Genomic DNA, 22,833 nt, shown 5'->3' with positions numbered 1-22,833 from the left:
GTATCGGCCAATCATGTTGACAAGCAATCGGTGGTTGATATTGGCTAGCAAATTATTGATCATCTCTTGAGTAACTCTACTTCACTCTAACAATGCAAAATGCAGGGTTGATTTTAACCAATGCTGGGTAAATATTAGAGAAATAGGGCCCTATGAAATCCATTTGATGTTTTCCCTTTGTCTGTTTTATTTATTCTCACTTTTCTGCATTCTGCTTTTAATGGTTAAATTGAATTACAGTAATCAAAAAGCATATCTTATCAACTGAAAACATACAACTGGATACAATTAAACAACATACAGGCAATATACAGTATTTTGGCTGTAATAGCTAGGGAATAGGGATGCAACAAAGTTAGTCCACGGTTCAAAACATACCTTTAATTTTTAATCATGGTTTTCGATTCGGTTCTGACAGCTTGGCCCATTTAAGTATCTTTTTACAGTATTTAATGTTTAGGTGACAGGAAGAGTGAGATGTTAAAAAAGGAAAAACTGCTTTTAATTGCAATTCTCTTTACACTTGTACACATAACTAGTATATTGAATAAAATAATATAAGTTACATCAATTATTTGGACAGGAAAACTGTGAGAGAAAAAAAGGCATGTTTTGAACCATGGAGGTCATACCAAACAGTTCAAAATTATATTGAGAATTGTGGCATCCCTATTAATAACAAAGCAATTGGGTCATTTTCAACCCAGCGGTGTGTTTTGTCCACTATTTACATTCATGGGTTAAAACATACCACATTTTTTGTGTACTTGCTGTATACTATTTGGCCTTAGTGTTCAGTTAGTAATTACTAGTTGTCCCTATTAGGCTTTGCACTGATCACACGACTCTTCACTTACGGTACATTCACACGGAGTGTAAGCGTTAATGCTTCTCATTTACTTTTAACGAGTTACGTCATGAGTTGCCAAACCGGAATGTGGATCCATCAATGTCGTGGCAAAAGTTTTCGAGTGCCAACGTGTGCGTCAGCCAATAAGATCGTCTTATACCTAACCTAGTGCGGGCCAGATAATTATGTTTATGCAAGACCGGAGCATGTGTTACGGCCACTGTGATTGGCTGTTGGCCACACTTCAGATAAGCCTTCCTTCAAGCGTTAACGGTTATGCCCTGTGTAAATGTACCATAATAGTGCCAACAGAAGGAAAATTAATGGTTTTATAAAAAGTCATATTTTCCCCACATTTAGGATATGACACACATTAGAATGATGTAATAACACAAATGTAACTCTAGGAATCATGTTAAACAAATCAAACTTTGTTACATTTTATCATTTTTAAAGTAGGCATCTTTTATATTTGCTTTCAGTCATTCCTTTTTAAAACTTTTTTTAAATAAAATATTTGATTTATAATGAAAGATAAGTAGGTGACCAATAGTCTAGTATCATTCAGACTCTTATCACGTTCACACACACACACACACACACACACACACATATAATGAGTGTTTGTACCTGTGCTGAGAAGCAGTAAGACCTTCATACACAGATACTCATCGTAGGACACCTGAAGTCTGACCAGCTCATTCGTGATCTTCAGCATTTGGCTACACTGGTCATTCATGTATGGCAGTTTCATTCTCTCCCTTTTAAACACACACACACATATACAAGGCTTTAAGACATGTAGATTACTCCAAAAATCCAAAAGTATTATTTCATAATCTAAAATTTGATTATGTAAGTCAACATATTTTGACAACATATTTCTACTATTATATTACTACAAATGAAAATGATATATATCATATATCTCTGATCTGTGAAACTGGTATACTCACTCATTAATGACGAGGTCTGGGGCAAAACACAGCATGCTTCCATTACACTGCTGGTATGATCTCCATCCCAAACCGAAGGACATGAGGAAGAGCCAGGAGCACTGTAACAGTGTCATCTGGTCATCCAGGTGTAGATTTCTGAAACCTTAATTCAACAGACACGGACACATGAACTCTATAGGAAGGTTATAGTATAGTACTCATTACTGAACAGTAAAAAACCTGGTGAACTTCCTAAAAGGTCATCAGTAGGGCTCTTAATTAATTGTTATACTTTGCTTAACCCTGGGTTACCTTTGTTCTAAACCCTGCTTTTAACCCTAGGTTAAGGATTGTTTCACACTTGTAATTTATTATTAGTAGTAGTATGGTTACTATTATTATTGTTATTATTACATATATTACTATATATTATGCAGCCCAACCTGCAAGATTTTGTATTAAATTCTTGATGATAAGTGTTACTGTAGGACAAACCAAGAGACAGGGCTCTTATTCTAAAATGTCAAATGTACAATAATTGTAGTTATTCATTCATTTTAATAACTGCGACAGGTCACCAGTAAATGTTGCATTTTGGATGCTGGTACCCAGGGAGAGATGCAATATAGCTGAAAGGGTTTTTGACCAAAAGATACTTTGGTGAACCAAATAGACATTAAATAGACAGCCTTTATTTTGATTGTGAGCCTCACAGGCAACTTTAGAGATTTAAAATGGTTTGAATCATAGTTTAAGGCAGTTGAATGAGTATGTTTTATTCAACTTTATTACACGGCTCTCTGGAATGCTTGATTCTGATTGGTCAGTTGAGACATTTGCAGGTTCGTTCTTTTCAAATAATAACCGCTCCAAAGTAATAACGCATAGCCGGTACTACTTGTACGATTAAAATCGTTCCGCGCCAATAAAGATTACTGTTTGGCGCCATCTTGTGACAAACACTCGACAACCACAATTAAGATTTTAACATTTTGACATTAATTTTAACATGTACGGAAAAAACAAAACATTTAAAGAGTGGATAGAAGAACGAACAACGACAAGGCACAGAGAGCTTACTGAGACTGAACTTGACAAAATAGAGCATGACAGCTACGAAGCTAACACACAAAAAAAAAATACAGAATGGGCATTAAAACTTCTCAAAGACTGGCTAAATGAGAAAAAAAATGGAGACAGACAAGTATGAAGCAGAGGATCTTAATAAGGTATCACGATCATTTTATGCATCTGTGCAAAGTTTCGCGGATGAATAAAAATGTTAATTTAAAACAAATATGCCAATAAAATGTTTCAAATTCATATTCATGTCCAGTTTTTTTTCTTATGTGGCAAGTAGCCGTGTAATAAGCGGGATAATGTAGAGGCAGCCTGTAGTTATCGCGAAATAAGCCCCTTCAGTGTGATACAAGACCCTCAGCTTCGCGTCGGGTCCTGATCACACTGTCGGGGCTTATTTCCCGATAACTACCAGCTGCCTCTACATTATCCCTTACATATAATGACATTATCTGTTGTATTGTGTGTTAAAGTGACATGATTCTGTGCATACCAAAATCATGCGCATAGCTTATGAATTTCTTTGGAACAATCACAATCATCCAGACATCAAAACATGAAGATCAAGACCAAACATTTAAGGAAAACTGAGCAGAATAAAAATCTACTTAAATTGTTCGTATAATGATTCTTACGTAAATTGTCGCATTTAATGAATCAATTGAAAAAAGCATACTCAATGCAAACACAAAAAGAGGTCATTTCATTCATATCTCATTAGATCCACACGCTTTTCAAATAGATGGTCAAAAGACAATTTGTATTTCCTTTCTAGTGTTTTGCTTTATAAGAGGATGTAAAGTCTAAGATTGCTCAAGCGTGTGGTTGTTATTACATAACCATCCACCACTAGTTATACCCAACCAGAGCAGAGAGTAAATACAGCCCTTACAAAATCATGTGCCCATTTATTACAGCACTCCTAACGCAAGTATTGGTCGGCATGTAGAGGTAATTAGTAAATGACACTGTAGTTAACCAGACACAATCTGACAAGTTTCCAGATGCAATCTGTCTGTCCACACAGGCTGTAAGCCCAACTGCTGTCCGGCACAACACACTTCCCGCCAGTCAAAAGCTGGCTCAACAATGTGGATGAGGCAAGACCAGTGTGAGTAAATTTTAAGGCTACTGTAGCTGACAGAGTCTGTCACCTGTTATTTATGACACTTTCCACGTTGTCTCTCATCCTCTGACTCAAATAAAGATTTGTTGGTTCAACTTAGTTGCCTGGTTGCCTTAAAGGTGCATTGTGTAACTTTTAGAAGGATCTAATATACAGAACTACACTCTTAAAACAAATGTGTTAAATTAACACATCTTGTGTCTAGTTAAGGACAACACATCTAGTGTGTTGTCCTTAATTTAACACATCTCTGTGTTATTTTTGGAACAACACACTTTGTGTTATTTTAACACATCTTGTGTTGTCCCTTTTATTTATATGAACTCAAAATCAACACGAAATGACACGGGAGAAATAACTCTTGCGCCGGGCGCAAATCAATAAGGGGTTGGTCTGAAGTAGGTTCATTATTTATAGGTGTGGTTTGGGCGTAACGTCAAATAAACCAATCAGAACGTCATCCAACATTCCCTTTAAACACAAGTGCACTAGTTCCATGGCGGGTTGCTATTATTATGACGGTTAAACAGGCGTGGGAGGAAATAGCCACAACTGTCTCATCAGCTGGCATCCCCAGGACGTTGCGCCGCAAGCGCTACAATGATGTCAGGAGACGGGAGAATTCCAAGCTTGCCAGCATAAATCGTTTTTTTTCTGGCCAGTGGTGCAATTTTTTTTTGAAACGCAAAATAGCATCAGGGATGGTTTTGCGCCGGAACACGCCTCCTTTTTTGCGCTGAACCAGCCAGGGAGCGGAAGTTCATTCCCTAGTTTGCCGACGTGCGTCTGTGGAGGGAAAAACCCGCTGTGCACCGGTGCAAAATACGAATGATACATGCATCACTAACAAAGTCAATTGCGCTGGGTGCAAGATAGGGCCCAAAATGTTGAGGCAGCCATTTAACTGCCTTTTTTTTAGCTGAAACAACATTTTTTACAGTGTTTTGCCTTTAAGGAAACCACCACCGTTTTTCAATTTTTTACAATGTTCTTACCTCAACTTAGACAAATTTATAAATACCTATCTTTATTCAATGCATCTTTATTCAATGCAATTGTCTCATCAGCTGGCATCCCCAGGACGTTGCGCCGCAAGCGCTACAATGATGTCAGGAGACGGGAGAATCCCAAGCTTGCCAGCATAAATCGGGTTTTTTCTGGTCAGTGGTGCAATTAGGCCGTTTCTCAATATGCGTTCTTGTCTGTACTTGTGTTCTTGTAAAACGTCATCATTCGCGGCCCAAGTTCTGTTCCAAATCCAAGTTCGCATCAATCCAAGTTCACATAACATTACCGGATGTGTTCTTGTTCCTCTCATTTTATCGAGGATGCATCAGGAGGTGACTGGTGCGGACTTCTGACAGCCAAGTTCCCAGAATGCATTTTGCGTCAACGGCAATGAAGCTTAAAGCTTGCACAATATTTGAAATATTACTTTTTCTGTGTCATAAAATGTAGTTTTAAGAGCTGTTCAGTCGAGAATATAGATGAATAAACTTCAAATATGTGGTCAGATAGTAAAGATAGCGCCTATATTAAAATTTCCTTTTGGTCATGTGTGTTCCAGGCAATTAGCGGGTGGTCATTGGCGTAGCCTATACACGACGAGGGCAGCCTTATCTCGGCAAGTCCTTCTGAAATTTGCAGCAATCTCAGTGCAGCACTACGAAGGACCCAAGTCCAAAATTGGCGTACTTGGTATTGAGAAATGGACTTAATCTTTGTACAGCGCTTTGTGAATGTGATAGTATTTAACCTGACGTCGAAGTGCTGCAAACTAAGTGCTCCCCGCCATACAATATAGTTCTCATTTTTATCCTCTTAAAAAAACCTGCCACATTTTATTGTGCCACCATACTTACTCGTGTAACTACTCATGTAACCGTCTTTAAATAGGGAAAACATGAAAGTGTTTGGTGGCTTCTAAATTCATCCCTGTTTGGATCCTAAGGAATGAATGGAGCTAGGCTAAATGCTAACACATTCATGACGCGCTATACAAAGATGAAGTGCATACATTAAAAAAAGATAGGAATGTATTAATTAGTTTAAGATGAGGTAAGAACATAGTAAAATATAAAAAAATGTGGTGTTTTCCTTTAAGAATATATATATATACATGCATATAAAGTACAAAAGTAAGTAAACATTCTGCATTTTTTCTAGTGAAACTACAAGGGCAAGTACAAATCTGAATTACTGGCACAGCTATAAAAACACTATAAAAAATCCTTATTGTTGAGTAATGAGAACAAACCTGATCTACTTCAGAGTAAAACACCGTAGAGCAGGATTTAAACCAATGTTATGTGTCAGAGCAGGATTTTGAACTCAATAACCGTGTCTGTGGGTGGGGCTATGCGGCGGAATACAATGCCACACAAATAGAAACCGAGCTGGTTTACTGCAGCTGGTTAGGACATGAACTATACATATTGTAAATATGTTTATAACCAAGCAGTCTTTCAGCTTTTTAAACCCAAGGCGTTCTTTTCTTAACAGCACAATAGTAATAATTCACTATACTTGATAGTGTAAAATCTTAGAAATGATAAATTCAGTACATCTGCTCAAACGTGTGCTGGGAACAAGGACTCACCTGGAAGGGCTTTGGCCCACTTGACAGCCGAGACGACTTGACGGCCACCGAGGCGGTTAAGTGTGGTCATGAGACGGGTAGACGTGTCCGGGGTGGTGCTGTCGTAGCCGGCGTAAATGATCTCGGGCTCAATGGCTTTGAGCAGGGATAGCATGGTTGGCACCAGCTGGGGCATGGCTTTCGGCACCAGAGAGGCACACACACGATCACTGGGCAGAGGAGACATCTGCTCGCTCGATGTTGACTGACCCCTCATTCGCATCAGCTTCTTGTTTTTGCGAGCTAAAATAAAGGAGGGAAGTGATCATTTATTATTCAGTGATCATTCATTATTCAATAAAAACATTGATTTAAGAAAGGCCATATGGAAGAAGTTAGGCAGCTTACAGTTAAAGCACTTTAAAAGTATGAGATCAGATAAACTGACTTCGCTAAGTTTTTTTCATAGCCTTTGTTGGTGTTCAGGTTTTGTAAATGGCTCAATGATAAATATGTACAGTATGCCCAAGGTGATGATAAGAGAATGTTAATATGTAACATTCAGATTAAATCACATGTGCCTTTATGTCTTCAATAGATCTTTTTCATGTATATTTATGAAAAGTTTTTATTAACATTTATCAGACCTCAATTATGCCCCCTAATGTACATTAATTGAGTATAAAAATACATTTTACAATTATAAAGCATTTTTTATTTTCAACCTTGCTATCTTAACATCAAATAAAAGCAAACACTGTTAGGACTCTGCCTTGAAGTCTTATGTTATATTTGTATTCTGTCATGGTGGCAGAGTTCTGGCAGTCCCAGGCCTTATGTGGAGGTTCATGCCTTGTTTTTGTGTGGCATGTGCCTCCGGTGTCTTGTCTTGTGACCAGGGTTCTAAATTAACTTTTTTGACCACCAGCCAAAGTGGCTGGTAACTTTCTAAAGTTACCAGCCAATCAGCATTTCCACTAGCCAAATTTTTTCCGGTGAAAATAAGAGAAATTATGAGTGCCACTGAATGCAACAATGATTTTTTTTTTCTTTCGCGTGCATGAGACAATCCTGACAAAACATGACAACATTTTTGTGATGAAACATAAGATTTCTTCATTTCTCTGTCGATAGACATAAAGCTTTACTGGGGCACAGGCCCCCCATTTTTTGCTGACTTTTTTTGAAAGCCTGCTGTGTGCAAGTATACAATGTCCTTTGCTTAACCCACTATTCTACAGTGCAACAGTTACTGTGAAAGATTTATATGTATTTAATAATATTTAAGTATAATCTTCATCATACCTAACATTATTAACATGTTTGGAGGCATAAATGGCATAACATGTTTGGAAATAATGACAGCAGAGAAATATTTTCTACATTATACAATGATAGCAATGATTAATAACTTATTTTTACAAGAATATTTTAAGAAACCAGTCATTTTATGACTGCTATACTAAATAATCTCAGTCACAGTTACTGCTAACTGTTATGTAAGTTAGTGTCCTAGAGTTAAATATTAGTAAACTAAAAATTTAATTTCATATCTGCAAATACAGAACAGTATAACACATACATCTGTGGATTTTCTCAGCAACAATGCAATCCTATAGACTTGACAAAAGGTTTTCCTGAGATTTTTCCTCTAATGTTTGAGACCTGACAGAGTGAGGATGTAGTTTGTCTTACCTCCCTTAATCTCATCATCTTTCCTTTCTGCTTCCCTTTCCCTGCTTTGCAAAAAAAACATTTCTGATGTCCATCTACAGAAGCCAATAATGATCGAGTAAAAATAAGATTAGCATTATGATTTAGAAACTTACTTCTCGTCATGTTTTCATAATTGCTCATTCACGTGGCGTCCCCTTTTGGATGCAGATGCGCGCGCGGAGGAACGCAAAGACGCGCGTGGACATGGATACATGCATGCACACGTCCGTGCGACTGCTTCGTCGCTTTACAAGCGTAAATTGGTTAACTACATTGCATATAGATCTGTTTTTGCCGCTATTTTCTTTGTTAAGGAATACACTAGTTAACTGCTAAAATTTAAACTTGAGATTTACACATGGGCACAAAAGATTTACACTGGATCACATGCCCCAGTAAAGGGGTGTGGCGACACCGCTGTCTTTTAGTCTATCCTCCCTGCTCTGCCCGTTCGTTCTCCATGGTTTCTCGCGCTGGTTTCGCTGCACATCATCATCACGTATTACGGCACAGTGTTCATGGGAAATGTCCTGCCAGAGGGATAAATGACCGAGAACGAAGGTTTATGTATCTTGCATGCAATGCCTCATGCATCACCGGCCAAACTGGCTAGTAAGTTTTTATTAACACCCGCCAAAATGAATTTTAACCCGCATTTGGCGGGTTGGCGGGTGTTAATTTAGAACCCTGCTTGTGACCCCGCCCCCTCGTTCTCCTGCTTATTAGTAATCATTGGTTTTCTCCCATCACCTGTTCCCGCTCGTTATCTTGTTTGGTTTCTTCTATTTAATGTCAGTGTATCTTTAGTTCTGGGCAGGTTCATTGTGTTCTGTTCCTCGTGTTCGTGTCAAGTTATCCAAGTCAGAGTCAGAGTCAGAGTCAAAGTCAAAGTTTAGTGTTATCTGTCAGTGTTTCATGTTTTGTACCCCCTCATGGGTTTTTGTGTTTGTAAATAAAGTATTTTCTGTTTCCCCCCGACATCGTGTGCATTTGGGTTCATCTGTTCTACAATTCCTCACAAAACATACAGTATACAAACCTACATCGCAGATTTATATTATCGCAGATTTATATTTTTAATTTTCTTTGTGAGTTTTTGCCTTTATAGATTGTAGATCTGTTTTTTTTAACAAACTAAACATCTTGGGAATCAATATTGTTTTAATTACTTTTAAATACAAAATATCAGATGCCCCACTATATAAAGGACCCCGTATGGACCAGGCTTGGCGATTCAGCACACATGCGATTAATTAGCAATTGTATATAGTCTAAGCTTATCATTTGCAGGTGTTTCTAAATCTTGCGAATGTTAACATTGAAACAATTCAAATTGTAGTTATATTGGATAAACAGTATATTGGATCTGTGCTTATCCGGTCTTAGTGACAGTAGTCTTAAAAACCAGCTTATGTCTGTTTCATTAATGCAGAAAAGAAAATCTGTTGCTCAAAAAAGATGAATTATATCTAATAGTTATACATTGAAGACATCGGTACCAGAATATTACTGTTTGACTTTACTTTATTTGTAACTTTGTTATTTTTTATATGCTTGTAATTTTGTGATTTGTGCTTTATTTTAGTTTACCCCACCCCCTTTTTTGTTGATCCAAAAATGATCCTATCCATGACTGAAACATTGTAATGTGATCCGAACTGTGAGTATTATGTGTTTTATGTGTCTTTAATTGTGGACTTTAATACATTGTACTTCTTGCATATTCGGGATAAATTAAGGGGTTAAGATTAGTGTAGTTACACGCAGATATTTAAAAATGTATGTACACAATTGTTACATTGTATATATTTTTTTCTTATTTGAATACATTATATAAATGATGATGTACATCAAACATTTAAAACAGATTTTGTCAAACTGCTTAAAAGGTTTAATTATTCCTTATAATTTAACATTTTAAGATGTTTTAGAATATCAGGACAATTACACACCCCTGACAATTTTGACAACAAAGATTTCAGCAATAATACACATACAGTGTATTCATTATTTATGTTTTTCTGAATAAATAAGTCCAGACTAGTTCAAGATAAAAATGAGCATGTGCTTTCTATTTATTTATTGTAAATTGAAGCAATTAATTAACAAGCCTGCTTTTACTTTCACATTATGATAAGTTTTGCTGCTTCAGATAACATTTACTGCAAAATAATTGTCAAATACAAATCTGACTAAGGTGTATTCCCATCAACAGTTAAGATTTAATAATATAATATTGTGTTTTTTCACCTCAGCATAGAAGCCATATGAATAAAGTATATGCAAAGATGTAATGCAGTTTTATGTGAATACCTCTTAAAGGTTTTCAATGATAAAATTCCCCCGGCCATTCTTCTTATTAAGGGCTTTCCATCATTGTCCCATTTTTTAATTTTCAGCCGTAAATGTTTCTATGGCAACTAAAAGCCTCTCTGGTAAAACCCCAGATTTAGTTTGCAGCTACCACATCAAGGTCTTTTTTCCTGTTTGGTGCATCGCACAAATAAATCATCCACAAATTTACAGTCTTGCGTCTAGATAGATAAAAGCGGTCCCTTGGCATGATGTACATCCCCCACATTCATCTCTTATTTGTGAAGGAAATCTATTTGGATGTTCTTGATCACACTGCGTTTCCACCGCCTACTTAACAACATGTGCTGGAAAAATGTGTACGGCAGAAAAAAACACAGTGTCGTGCTGTGTCGGAAATCCAGAAGTATTAAAAAACAGACTAGAGTCAAATGATTCATATGAGGTTTGTTGTATAGATGGTTCTTGAATGTCTACAGGTTTCTAATGATGCAGTTTGTCTCAAAGTTAAAGGGATAGTTCACTCCAAAATGAAAATGTTATCATAAATCACTTACGCCCATGTCGATACAAACCTGCAAGTCCTTCAATCATCTCCTAAACACATCTTTAGATATTTTTGATGATCTGTAGACTGCTATTTAATATTTACTATTCAAGCACAGCAAAGAATAAAAGACGTCGCCAAAAACATCCATGTGCCATCAGTGGCACATTGTTGAATAAAGTCGTTAGCTTTGCTTTCTTTGCACACAAAAGTGTTCACGTCGCTTTATAATATTCTGATGAAACCACCGATGGCACATGGACGTTTTTGCCGATGTCTTTTATTTTATTTATTTTTCGGCTTGAATAGTGACTATTAAATAGCAGTGCCTTCTGGTTCCCTTTCAGTCGGTCACTACGACGTCACGTCGTGACCGACGAATTGGGAACTCGCTTAGAGAGACCAATCTGCTTCGTATACTACTAAAACGCCAATGAACTTGGCATTGAGATATTTGCATAATGCTGGCGCCGCCCCGCCAGGTGCCTTTATAAGCAGCAGGTGCAAATAGGGAAATTAGCTTTTTCGCTTCGAAAGCCGGCTTTATCTGCTACTGAGAAGCTACTTTACTCTGTTGGGATTTGATTGCTGAAGTTGGTTGAACTAGCAGTATCACAGCGGACGCTTCGCTTATTCCACGGCTCTACATCTGTTTATTGTTTTGAGTTTAGTGTGTGCGTTGCCTTCCTGTGCGCTCATCAACTAAGCATCTGAGTGAATTTCCCTAAAAGAGTGATACGAGAGAGCTTTGTGCCTTGTTAAAGGCAGCCACTCTCTCGTATATGCGGGGATCAGCGTCCTTTTCAGGATAGCTTTTCGCCCGTGCGATCTTGGATGCGAGAAGTATAAGGGTTCCAGTGACGGTCACGAGCGCTGTCTTCGTCCTCAGGCATCGAGCACTCCGGGGCTGCGTTCGTGGAGAGTTTCTGTTCTCTCTGTGAGAGCATAACCCTCTTGGATTGCGGAGACGACTGTCGTTTCTACGGGAACGCTGTCCGCGCCTTTGCAGTGCTGACGCCGCCATGGTGCGGCTGTCAAGCGCTCGCAGGGCGCCCTTCGCGTCACTACGCTGAGTAGGACGGAGGATGCGTCCTCCACCTACCGGCCTTCTCATCCTCAGCCGGTTGAGGCTCCGGTGGAGACTGCAGAGTCGTGTTCTACGATGTCTGCCGAATCCATTGGACCTCCTTCTGGTCCCGTCACTTCTGCAGCATCAGAGGGGTGTCCATTTTTCCTCCGAGGCAGAGTCGTTCCGGAGATGGCGGCCGTGCCCGCGAGCGGCGGAGACGGTAGAGTTGGAAAGGTTAACCCCTCTCCGCCCGAACCGTCCCGCCCACATGATTGGTACTTCGGAGGTGCTCGGGCCTCTCGGTCCTCTCCTCCCCTGCCTTTCTTCCCCGACGGCACGAAGAGCTGACGTGATTTGCGGCCGTCCGGCCGTTCAGCTTTCACCCCTCACCTCCCTCACCAACGGAGCCGCTGAGGGCGGGGACCCCTTCAGTGGAGCGGGATGCGTTCCTGGAGGGACCACCCAACCCTTCCCTCCCGTGTTTGTAGACAGTCGTCCGGTTACGGACGCTGCCCATCAGGCATGCCGGAGAGGCGGCTTCAGCCCTGCACGTAATAACGTTGCTGCAGGCTCACAAAGGATTTACCAGGGAGGCCGCGACCTTCAGTCGTGCGATGTCCACCTCAGTGGTTCAAGATCGCCACCTTTGGCTGTGTCTGGCTGACATGACGGACGCAGACGAGAACAACTTGAATGCTCCTGTCTCACAGACCGGCCTCTTCGGCGAGCCAGGGGAGTCGTACAGCTCCGCTGCACAGACTGAGGCGATCTCCTAGGTCATGCCCCGGCGGAACAGAGCTGCCCTTGGTCCACCACGCCGGCTCCTCAGTCTGCCTCTCGCCGTCGGCGTCCTGCGGCGACCACCTCCGTTCCCCTCCTCGGACCCCATCTCGGCAGCGCAGGGGAACCGGTCGTCAGCAGCTCGCCCCGCCCGCTTAGCCGCTTCCCGTGAAAATCGGGAGTTTAAGTGGCCAGTGAAGGGCGACCCGGATTGGCAGAGGATCACTCTTCAGGAGATGGAGCTCCTTCCCCCGATAGAGGGTCGGGTGGAAAATCCTTGGTTTGCATATGTTCCACCGGCTGTTTAGCCGGTACCCACTAACCACACATAGAGTGCATTCCTCTTCCCTCTCCAGGTCTCCAGAGGATCGAGAGAGCCGTGAGCGGGCACACACCAGCTCACCCTTCCTCTCCTCTATCGCCAGCGGGTGACCTGAGGAGTCCGAGCTCTCCGCTGAGGAGACCGGACCACCAGCACCCTTATCGGAGTCTGCGCTCTCCGCAGAGGAGACCAGACGACCGTCACCCTCAGCGGGCTCAGGTCAGTGTCACACACACATACTGTAGATGTTTATGCTGTCACAGCAGACGCACCGGCAGTCCCACCTGTCTCGCTTCGCTGCCCCACCGCGGGTACTTCGGTAGTGTCGTTATTTCTCCTCGTACGGTGCCTGGGTGCTTGGCTTCAGTTCCCAGCCCGTTTCGTTGGGTTTTACGCACGATCCGCCTCGGTTACGAATCCGGCACACCCCAAAATTTCGGGCTTTCGTTTCACTGTAGTGAAAGCGTCCGATGCACATGTACTGCGTGCAAAAGTCGATATCCTGTTGGCGAAGGATGTTCGAGCCGGTCCCTCTTACCGAGATGATGATGATAGGGTTTTTCCAGCCTTTATCTCATAGTACCCAAAATACGCGGCGGGTTACGATCGATTTGATTTACGCACCGGCTCTACGAAGGTGTTCTTTTTGGATGATAACGCCGAGGCTCGTATTTCAATATTCAGATCGGTTTGCAGCCTTAGACCTGTAGACGTGTACTTTATGTGTCCATCTCCCCTCGCTTTAGACCGTTTTTCGCTCTGCGTCGTGGGGTGGGCATATTAATACGAAGTACACCATTCGAGCTGTCTCTCTCTCTCCGTGTCTCCATGTGCTAGTCACGGCATTAAAATGTCAGAGAGAGAGCGTTGTTCGCATTCTGCTTTTTTCTACGTCGACTTATAATAGCCCGTTCTTGGCAGACGTGCGCGAACACAGAGAGTTAATGCTTTGGCATCTCGCTCGTTTAAGTCTTCAGGTCGACTGGGAAAGAGCAACTTTGCCCCGTGCAGAGGATCCTTTTTCTCAGTATGGAAATAAGACTCGGTCGACTAATTGACGTGTTTAACAAGAGCGCGCAACCAGTCAGTTCTGACTTGCCTCGGTTTAATTCGAGGGAAGTACGCGGTCCCTCTGAAACAATTTCAGAAGCTCCTGGACATATGACAGCATGCTGCGGTTGTGACGCCGCCCGAGCTGCTTCATATGAGACCGCTTCAGCATTGGCTTACGATCGAGTCTCGAGGAGAGCGTGGCACACCGACATACACCGTGTAAACATTGCACCTGCGTGTCATTCAAATTTTTCCCTGTGGTAGACCCGGCATTTCCGATAGAAGATATGCCCCTGAGGGGTCTCCTGGCATTCTGTATATTGCAATGCCCTCAGCACGGGATGATCAGCCACGTATGACGGGCTTGCAGTCTCAGGGGTGTGCATAGCACCCCAACTGCCGCGAGCGGTGCGCTGTATATCTGGGACTTGTACGCTCCGCTATGGAGATGCGAGGGAAGGATGTATTAGCCGACACCAATAACATTGCGACTGTTGCGTTATTTACCGTTAAGGCGGTTTTGCGCTCTCGTCACCTGTCGCATCTCGCTCGTCATCTCCTCCTTTGGAGTCAGAAGCATCTGAGGTCCCTTCGTGCCATTTACATCCCGGGTTCGCTCAATACAGCGGCAGACGCGCTTCCCGAGCTGCGCCCCCGGCGAATGGCGACTCCACCTCCAGACGGTCCAGCTAATTTGGAAGAAGTTCGGTTGTGCGTAGATAGATCTGTTTGCGTCGCCGGACGATACCCACTGTCGCCTATTTTATTCACTAACCGAGGGCAGCCTCGGCGTGGATGCGTTGGCACACAGCTGGCCGCGGGGGGTGCGTAAATACGCATTCCTTCCAGTGAGCTTTATTGCGCAGACACTGTGCAAAGTCAGGCAGGACGAGGAGAGCCTTTTATTAGTCGCCCCGTACTGGATTGGTTTTCAGAGTTAATGCTCCTCGCGACAGCCCCTCCCTGACGATTTCCCCTGAGGAAAGACTTTCTTTCTTTAGGAAGGGGCACATTATGGCACCCGCGCCCCGACCTGTGGGATTTCCATGTATGGTCGTTGAGCGCGCGCAAGGTTTAGGTGATTTATCGCAAGCGGTATCTAACACCATCGACGCGGTTCGAGCACCGTCCACAAGACGGGCTTACGCGCTTAAAGAAACCTTTTTCGTCACCCGGTGCTCTTCGCAACGCGAGGACCCCAGAGAATGCCCATTAACATTGTGCTTTTATATCTTTAACATAGGTTAGATGGTAGGCTGTCCCTCCGCCATTAAAGTTGATATCGCCGCTATTTCTGCTCATCACTCTCTTATCAACGGCAGATCAGTTGGCCGGCATGATTTAATTATTTCATTTTAAGAGGCGCTCGCAGGCTAAACCCCTCGCGCCCTCCCTCTTTCCTCCTGAGACCTGTCCATGGTGCTGAAGCCTTCAGGTCTCCCTTTTGAGCCTTTGCAGTCTACGAGTCTGATGTTTTTATCAATGAAAACTCTGACCCTGATAGCATTGGCCTCCATGAAGAGAGTAGGGGATTTACATGCATTCTCTGTTGACGATTCGTGCTTTTAGTTTGGTCCTGCTGTCTCACTGAGACCCAGACCAGGCTACGTGCCCAAAGTTCCCACCACTCCCTTCAGAGATAAGGTGGTGAGCTTGCAAGCGCTGCCCCCGGAGGACGCAGACCCAACCATGGCTTTGTTGTGCCCCGTACGCGCACTGCGACTCTACGTGGATCGCACGCAAAGCCTCAGGACCTCAGACCAGCTCTTTGTTTGTTATGGTGGCCAGCAGAAAGGGAAAGCTGTCACTAAGCAGAGGATGTCTCATTGGATAGTTGATACTATCGCCCTGGCTTATAATCTTCAGGGTATTCCTTGCCCCTTTAATTTGAGAGCGCACTCCACACGGAGTGTTGCCTCATCTTGGGCTTTAGCTCGTGGTTCCTCGCTAACAGACATCTGTAGAGCTGCTGGTTGGGCGACACCTAATACGTTCACTAGATTTTACAGTGTTCGTATCGAGCCTGTATCCTCTCGTGTTCTTTCCTCATCAGGGGGAGCACGGAGAGCAGTCTCGCAGGTCGGCTTGCAGCCTCCAACTGATGCTTCATAACTGTGTCAGTATGGAAGGCCTTCAGAACAAAAATGCGTAATGGTTTGAATTGTTCTTCCTCCGCTGCCTTGGCAGCCTTTGTTGCGGAGCATTGGCTGTCAGCCTTTCACTAGCTGTATCCTCGCGAACCTACGTGTCTGGCTCGGGCTCCACATTGTGTCCCACCGGGTTCCTTTGTGAGTATTTTTCCGTGGGGTTAATCCTACCAGCCCACGTTTCCCTTAGCAGAGCACTGCTTTGCTTACACAGCCACGGCTGTCTTTATTCTTCAACTACGGTTGACTTTCGCCCACCATTAGCCCTTAAGACGGGTGGTGGCTTCCGCAGCGTTCCTATCCCGCTCAGGTAGGGCGCTTCCCAGTCGCTGGCACTTCTGTGGGGTTAAAGGAACATCTAGTGCCCGGCCTTCTGCCTTAAAACCTATCTCCTCCTCCTTAAGTGGAACCGGAGGGCTTTTACGCAGTCACTGGAAGAGGTCAGCCCCTAGTGGCGTTTTGGTAGGGATTCCCAATTCGTCGGTCACGACGTGACGTCGTAGTGACCGACTGAAAGGGAACGTCTCGGTTACGGATGTAACCCTCGTTCCCTGAAGGAGGGAACGGAGACGTCACGTCCCGTCGCCACAGGTGCTGCCACCTGCTGTTTATCGGCCGGTCTCATTTTCCCGGCTTTCTCAGCGAAAAGAAGCTAATTTCCCTATTTGCACCTGCTGCTTATAAAGGCACCTGGCGGGGCGGCGCCAGCATTATGCAAATATCTCAATGCCAAGTTCATTGGCGTTTTAGTAGTATACGAAGCAGATTGGTCTCTCTAAGCGAGTTCCCAATTCGTCGGTCACGACGTGACGTCTCCGTTCCCTCCTTCAGGGAACGAGGGTTACATCCGTAACCGAGACGTTTTCATTAAAAATATCTAAAAATGTGTTTTGAAGATGATCGAAGAACTAATGGGTTTGGATTGACATGGGGGTAAGTGGTTTATGATAAAATTTTCTTTTTGGAGTGAACTATCCCTTTAAAATGAGTTAAGATGAGAGTTAAAATGATGCAAACAGGAAAAGAGATGTATGACACCATGTCCCTGCTATAGTACAGGATTTTTATGAAGGGATTCTTGTTGAAAGTCCTTATGATTCCCATTTCTAGTGGTGAAATAGTGTAGTGGTTTGTGTCGTTGTACTGGTGCACAAGGTAGAGGACGGAGCCTGGTAATTACTTCATGTGACAACACGCTTGTCAATCAATGAGAGTGTCCTTACCTTCCAGATTCATTCCAGCTTGCAGACACTTGCGGAAGCGACAGGCCGGACAGTTTTTCCTCCTGATCTTGTCGATGATGCAGTCATTTCTCCCCGCGCAGAGATAGTTGTGCTGTCCTGAAGGGAAGAGAGGTCATTATTTGCAGGTTAAGTAAGACTAAAGGATAATTCGCACTGATCCTACATATGCCAACAAACACCGTCATCGACACATTTAATTCAACATGAAGTCAGTGTTTGTTGGTGTTTGTCAGATTAGAGGATTAAACTCAAACGTTGCTACATTCAAGCATATCCCCCCAAAACTCAAGTGAAGTAACAGTGTAACTACAGCAGTGAAGTGACAGCTACTGAAAATTTACAGCGGATTGTGCTCCTGTTTGTGTTGTGTAGCTCTGTCTGCAGGACCGGAAAGAATCAGGTTAAGGGACAAGCCGATTAAGTCAAGCAATGTGTTTGGAGGTAAATGTGCACTTGGCTATAACCTTCTGTAATGGACTGCATCAATGTTGTAATTGTAGTTTTGTTTCTTTGTACAGCGCAATTTTTCAAACGAATGAATAATTAAGTGTGTAGTTCAGGCATTAATAGAAAACTGGAACCTAATCTCAACTAAAAGTTGAATTTGTACATGAAATATGTGTACTAAGGTTTTCATGAACAAAATTATCATTCAACAAAAACAATTTACAATTTTTTTTTCTTAATGTAAAAAAAATCCACAGCTTATATTACACGTACGCAATAATCACACACAATACAATCACATACTAGAATATAATTATAATTTATATAGTAATGTTGATAAATAATATTAATATTATAATTTATGTTATAATATTTTCTATATTTTATATTGTTATAAATAATAATATTATTTATAGAACTGATGAGCACTAGTGACACATCAGGTTGTTAACAGTTAGACTGTTTGTTTAATTAATCCTTTGGTGCGTGTGTATCATGCAGTATACAATTGAAAACAGAGGTGCCGCTAGTTTTGTTTTAATGGTTAATGTGGGAGTCACGTGTGGCAATTGCTGCAGCATTAGTATTACTACTTATTTAAATGCAATCATGTTTAATGTCTGTAATTCTGGATGTTAATCATCTGAACGAATGTTAAGAAAATCTGAGAAAATCAGAGGGAGTGGACACAAACATTACAGAGTCAGACATGGGCGGGAGTGCAACACATAGGTTGGGTGGTCCTGGTCAAAAATTTTATGGGTGTATGTAAAAAAAACAGTCCTGTGCAGGGCTTTAATTCAAAGGACCGGAGTCAATTATTCAGCTTGTACCACCACAGTTACCACAGACATTGCTCTGGTGATTATTTTAAGACATATGACATGTTAGGTGTGTGTTTATCGAGAAATAATGCATACCCATGGAACATTTCTCAACCAATCAGAAAAAAAGCATTTAACAGCAAAATGGTATAAACATTATTATACAGGCTATATTATTTTGTCGACACATAAGGAAGATGCACGTAATGACAAATCTTCACGCTTTGCTTCCTCGATTTTAAATCTTCATGAAAGCGTCTGCTTAATGCCCAATGTAAATGCAATAAGATGTCCAAATGTCAATCAACTGATGTCAATCACCTATCTGTTTTGTTTTAGATTCCGATGCATGTCTCTGGTGAATCTCATATACATTTTTTTTACCAATACCGGTTACTCCGGTGGACACACAGCCTGTCTGGCTTCACCCACCGACAGCAAAATCTCCTAACTTAAAAATGCAAAGCAAAACAGAACTTTACCAATAAAAAATAGCAAAATTTACAAACTGCTCTAAAATTTTCTGGTGACAAGCGCTATGGAAAGCCCTTATACGGTTTGGGCATGTATTATGCAAATTACCTACCTGTGCACATGGCCGCTCATTTAAATTCACTAACGTAACAACGAGAATAAGAACAATTTCATGTGCGTACGCAAGTGTTGTGATTTAAGTTTTCATGAGAAGTTTAAATGTGCTTATAAATAGGAAAATCTTATTAGTTATTAAGACCCATTCTCTTGGTTTATTACGATAAATTACTTATTACTTGTGGCTAAATAAAAATATCACACAGACACTTAAATGCATTTTAGATGTCTTGGCTACTCATGTTTATCCGTTAAACGCTACAATAATCGTTTTGGCAGTTGTGAGCTATTCAAAATGTGAAATTGTATTTATTCTGTGAAACACAATAGCAGTGCGTCCTTCTATTTGTCATGCAACAAAATTTGATGGTAATTTATAAGGTCTAGACAAAGTTCTTCTAGGTTCTGAAGTCACACGATATCCTTGTGTTAGGACATTTAAGCTATTATTCATTGATAATATTACCCGCCGCCAGGTCTCATGAATCTCATTTGCACTTGTGTATTCAACAATGGCACATGATATGCAAGTTAATAACGACTTACGTTTTTATCTGTCTCTTGTCCCGATTCATGTCAGAAGAATTTGATACATTGTACTAATCTTGAACATGTCGTGTGTTGCTCTGGTTAGGGTCAAGAGTGCAATGCAGTTACTTTAAATGTAAGAACATTTTTACTTGTGTGTACATAATAGGTAGCCAGGGTGCCAGCCGAGCTTAGCCCCGCCCACAACATTTCAGGTCAGGAAGTTCGACTAGAATTTTGAGTATGGCTACATAATATACACTGTACAAATCTTATACTAACCTAACTTTCATTGTGTACAAATCAGAAGTTTGCGCATTCTTCCTGATATCTCCTTTTGTGTTTTACAAAGATTGAAAGCACACAGGAAGGAGTACACAATGATGATAACATTTATTTTTGGTAAACTATTGCTTCAGTAAGATGCTTGGGGTCTCAAACCTTTTTGTGAGCAAGCGCTACCACAATGGCTAAAACAATCTGGAGTGCTACTTTTTTGATATAGTCTCAAAACATTTTTCCTTAACTTGTTGATTGATACATTTTAAAATTGTTTAAAAAATGTTAACACACATAAAAGAAGCCAAGCTAATACAAAAACATTTCATTTCCTGGGAGAATTTGAAACCTTCAAAAGCTCTTTCAAAGAAAAATGCTTGGAATTAATACAAACTGATGAAGCAGAACAGATGAATAACCACACAACCTCAATCCATTGACTGTAACAGACGCTAAGCTCAAGACCTTGAATGATTTCTCCATTTGGTGTGCAGAACATGCCATCTGACCATCTGTGCTGACCAACTTTACTAATTGTTCATTTTGCATATCAAAGAATTCGAAGACCACCAATACAATGCAAACTTTGACGCCTTTCTGTCTTTCCTGAATCTAGTTTCTTTCTACACTTGTGTTAATTCAGTCTATAGGCATGTGGCAGTAGAGTCATGAACCACAATGTAGTCATTGTCGGTCTAAACAAAACTGCTCAATGCTTTTTTTTTGTAAATAACAAACAATGTTTATTCTCATGAAGGTAAAAATGTAAGATTAAAATGAGTTTATTAATCTGTGGTAAGATTTTCTCAGTACATCCTTAAGACAATTTGTTTAAAATAATTTATATTTTGACATTTAAAAATGTTTTACGATTTAAAAGCTGCGCAAACTTTTTTATTTGAGGCTTAAAATATCAAAAAGATTATATTAATTAAAATCTGTAGTAGTACCCTAATTAAGTTCCTTATTTAGCTTTAATAAATGAAAAATCGAATTATTATGTGCAGTAAATATTTATGTTATTGTGCCATAAGTCGATTAATAAATAAAAATAATTAGTTGCAGCCCCATGTATGTGCGCATGCGCAGTGTTTCTGTATAAAGTAACATCGCCATCTACTGGCCTGGCACACGTAATAGCATAGCAATAGCATATTTAGTAGTCCTCACTGATCCGTGTAAATGCAAATCTTTTTGACGGCGTTGTCCTGTACGTAAATTTTTCTACAATAAATTCAGTCTTAGATGCAACTCATACAATCCAGTCCAGAGAGTGTGCAGTGTTTTAAAACAATCCCTTTTTGTGACAGACAAATCCCAGGTCATCTTATCATGAAAGTTTACTAAATAACCAGATGATAAAATCTAGGTCCGGTTGCTAATGAAAGCAATACATCGTACAAAATCCGTATTTAATCATAAGAGAAAAAAGTTAGCAAACATAAAATTGTGCTAAAATAAACATAGGCTAGTTTAACTCACTTCAATCACCCAGCCTTTTCTAAAAAACTCCTTAAACTGACCACTTTTATAAAAAACAGGGCTGTCAAAACGAAAGCGTTTATAATGTTTTAACAAAAATTCATTAACGCAACGCACAGTTTCTGTTTGACCCTTGGTCAAGCTCAAAGTACAATAAATTTAGACACAGCCTTAGTGAAAAATTTACTTTGCTGACTCTTTCAAATTTCAAACTGGTGTAGTTCTGTCATTTTTTTGTCAAATTCCAATAAATCCTGCATTGTTTTGAGTCTTTTAATCTAATAATATAAATACCTCTTTTTTTTATTTCCTCATTCCGACATAGGTACTATTTTTGGGACATATTTTTTGCATGTGTCATGAAAAGTCTCCTTTCTAAACAATGCTACTTTGACAATGGATTACACCTTACTTAACCGGTATTTATTTTCCAAGTGTAGTTTTTTCATTTCGTTTATTGGTACTTACCACACTAACATTTGTGACTGCCACTAAACTAAATAGATTATTTTGGGCTCAAGCCCAAAATAAAAAGCACAATGGAGACTTTATCTGTGTTCACCAGACCACCACTCATCACTTTAATTGTCAAGCTTAAACACGTTTTTATAAGCTTAAAAGTGACTACAAAGTGTTTTCCTGTAAGTCACGGTGAAGAAATATCAGTGAAAAGCAGTCATACAGCAATTTACAGGAACTATTGGTGGTGCAAGCAAGAACAAGTGAGATGCAACTGTGAGGGCGGTCAGGATGCAGACTGGTGACAACAAACTAATGCAGTTAACATGCGTGAGGGAAGGGTCAGAAACTAACCAGGGCTTGGGGAAAATGCCACGAAAGGTGACAGAAACACCTAATTTATTATTTAACATGGGATATTTCATACTATCTCATCCTATCCTGATATGACTTTAGCATG

The 22,833-nt window shown here is 41.0% G+C and overlaps 1 protein-coding gene across 2 annotated transcripts in view; it reads right to left on the bottom strand.

Annotated features, from left to right (window-relative positions):
- The window catches only part of LOC135776500 (glucocorticoid receptor-like), an 80,749-nt gene that overhangs the window by 7,404 nt on the left and 50,512 nt on the right, over positions 1-22,833 (bottom strand). For both annotated transcript variants that reach the window (XM_065287264.2, XM_065287265.2), the window contains 4 exons: positions 17,743-17,859; positions 6,594-6,875; positions 1,807-1,951; positions 1,481-1,611 (listed from right to left, as the gene is read on the bottom strand). In XM_065287264.2, the coding sequence (XP_065143336.1) occupies positions 1,481-1,611; positions 1,807-1,951; positions 6,594-6,875; positions 17,743-17,859 (675 nt within the window). The remainder of the gene's footprint in view (positions 1-1,480; positions 1,612-1,806; positions 1,952-6,593; positions 6,876-17,742; positions 17,860-22,833) is intronic.

This window comes from Paramisgurnus dabryanus, chromosome 18 (genome assembly GCF_030506205.2).
Source record: "Paramisgurnus dabryanus chromosome 18, PD_genome_1.1, whole genome shotgun sequence".
Taxonomy (NCBI): Eukaryota; Metazoa; Chordata; class Actinopteri; order Cypriniformes; family Cobitidae; genus Paramisgurnus; species Paramisgurnus dabryanus.
This window is presented reverse-complemented; position numbering and strand designations above follow the sequence as displayed.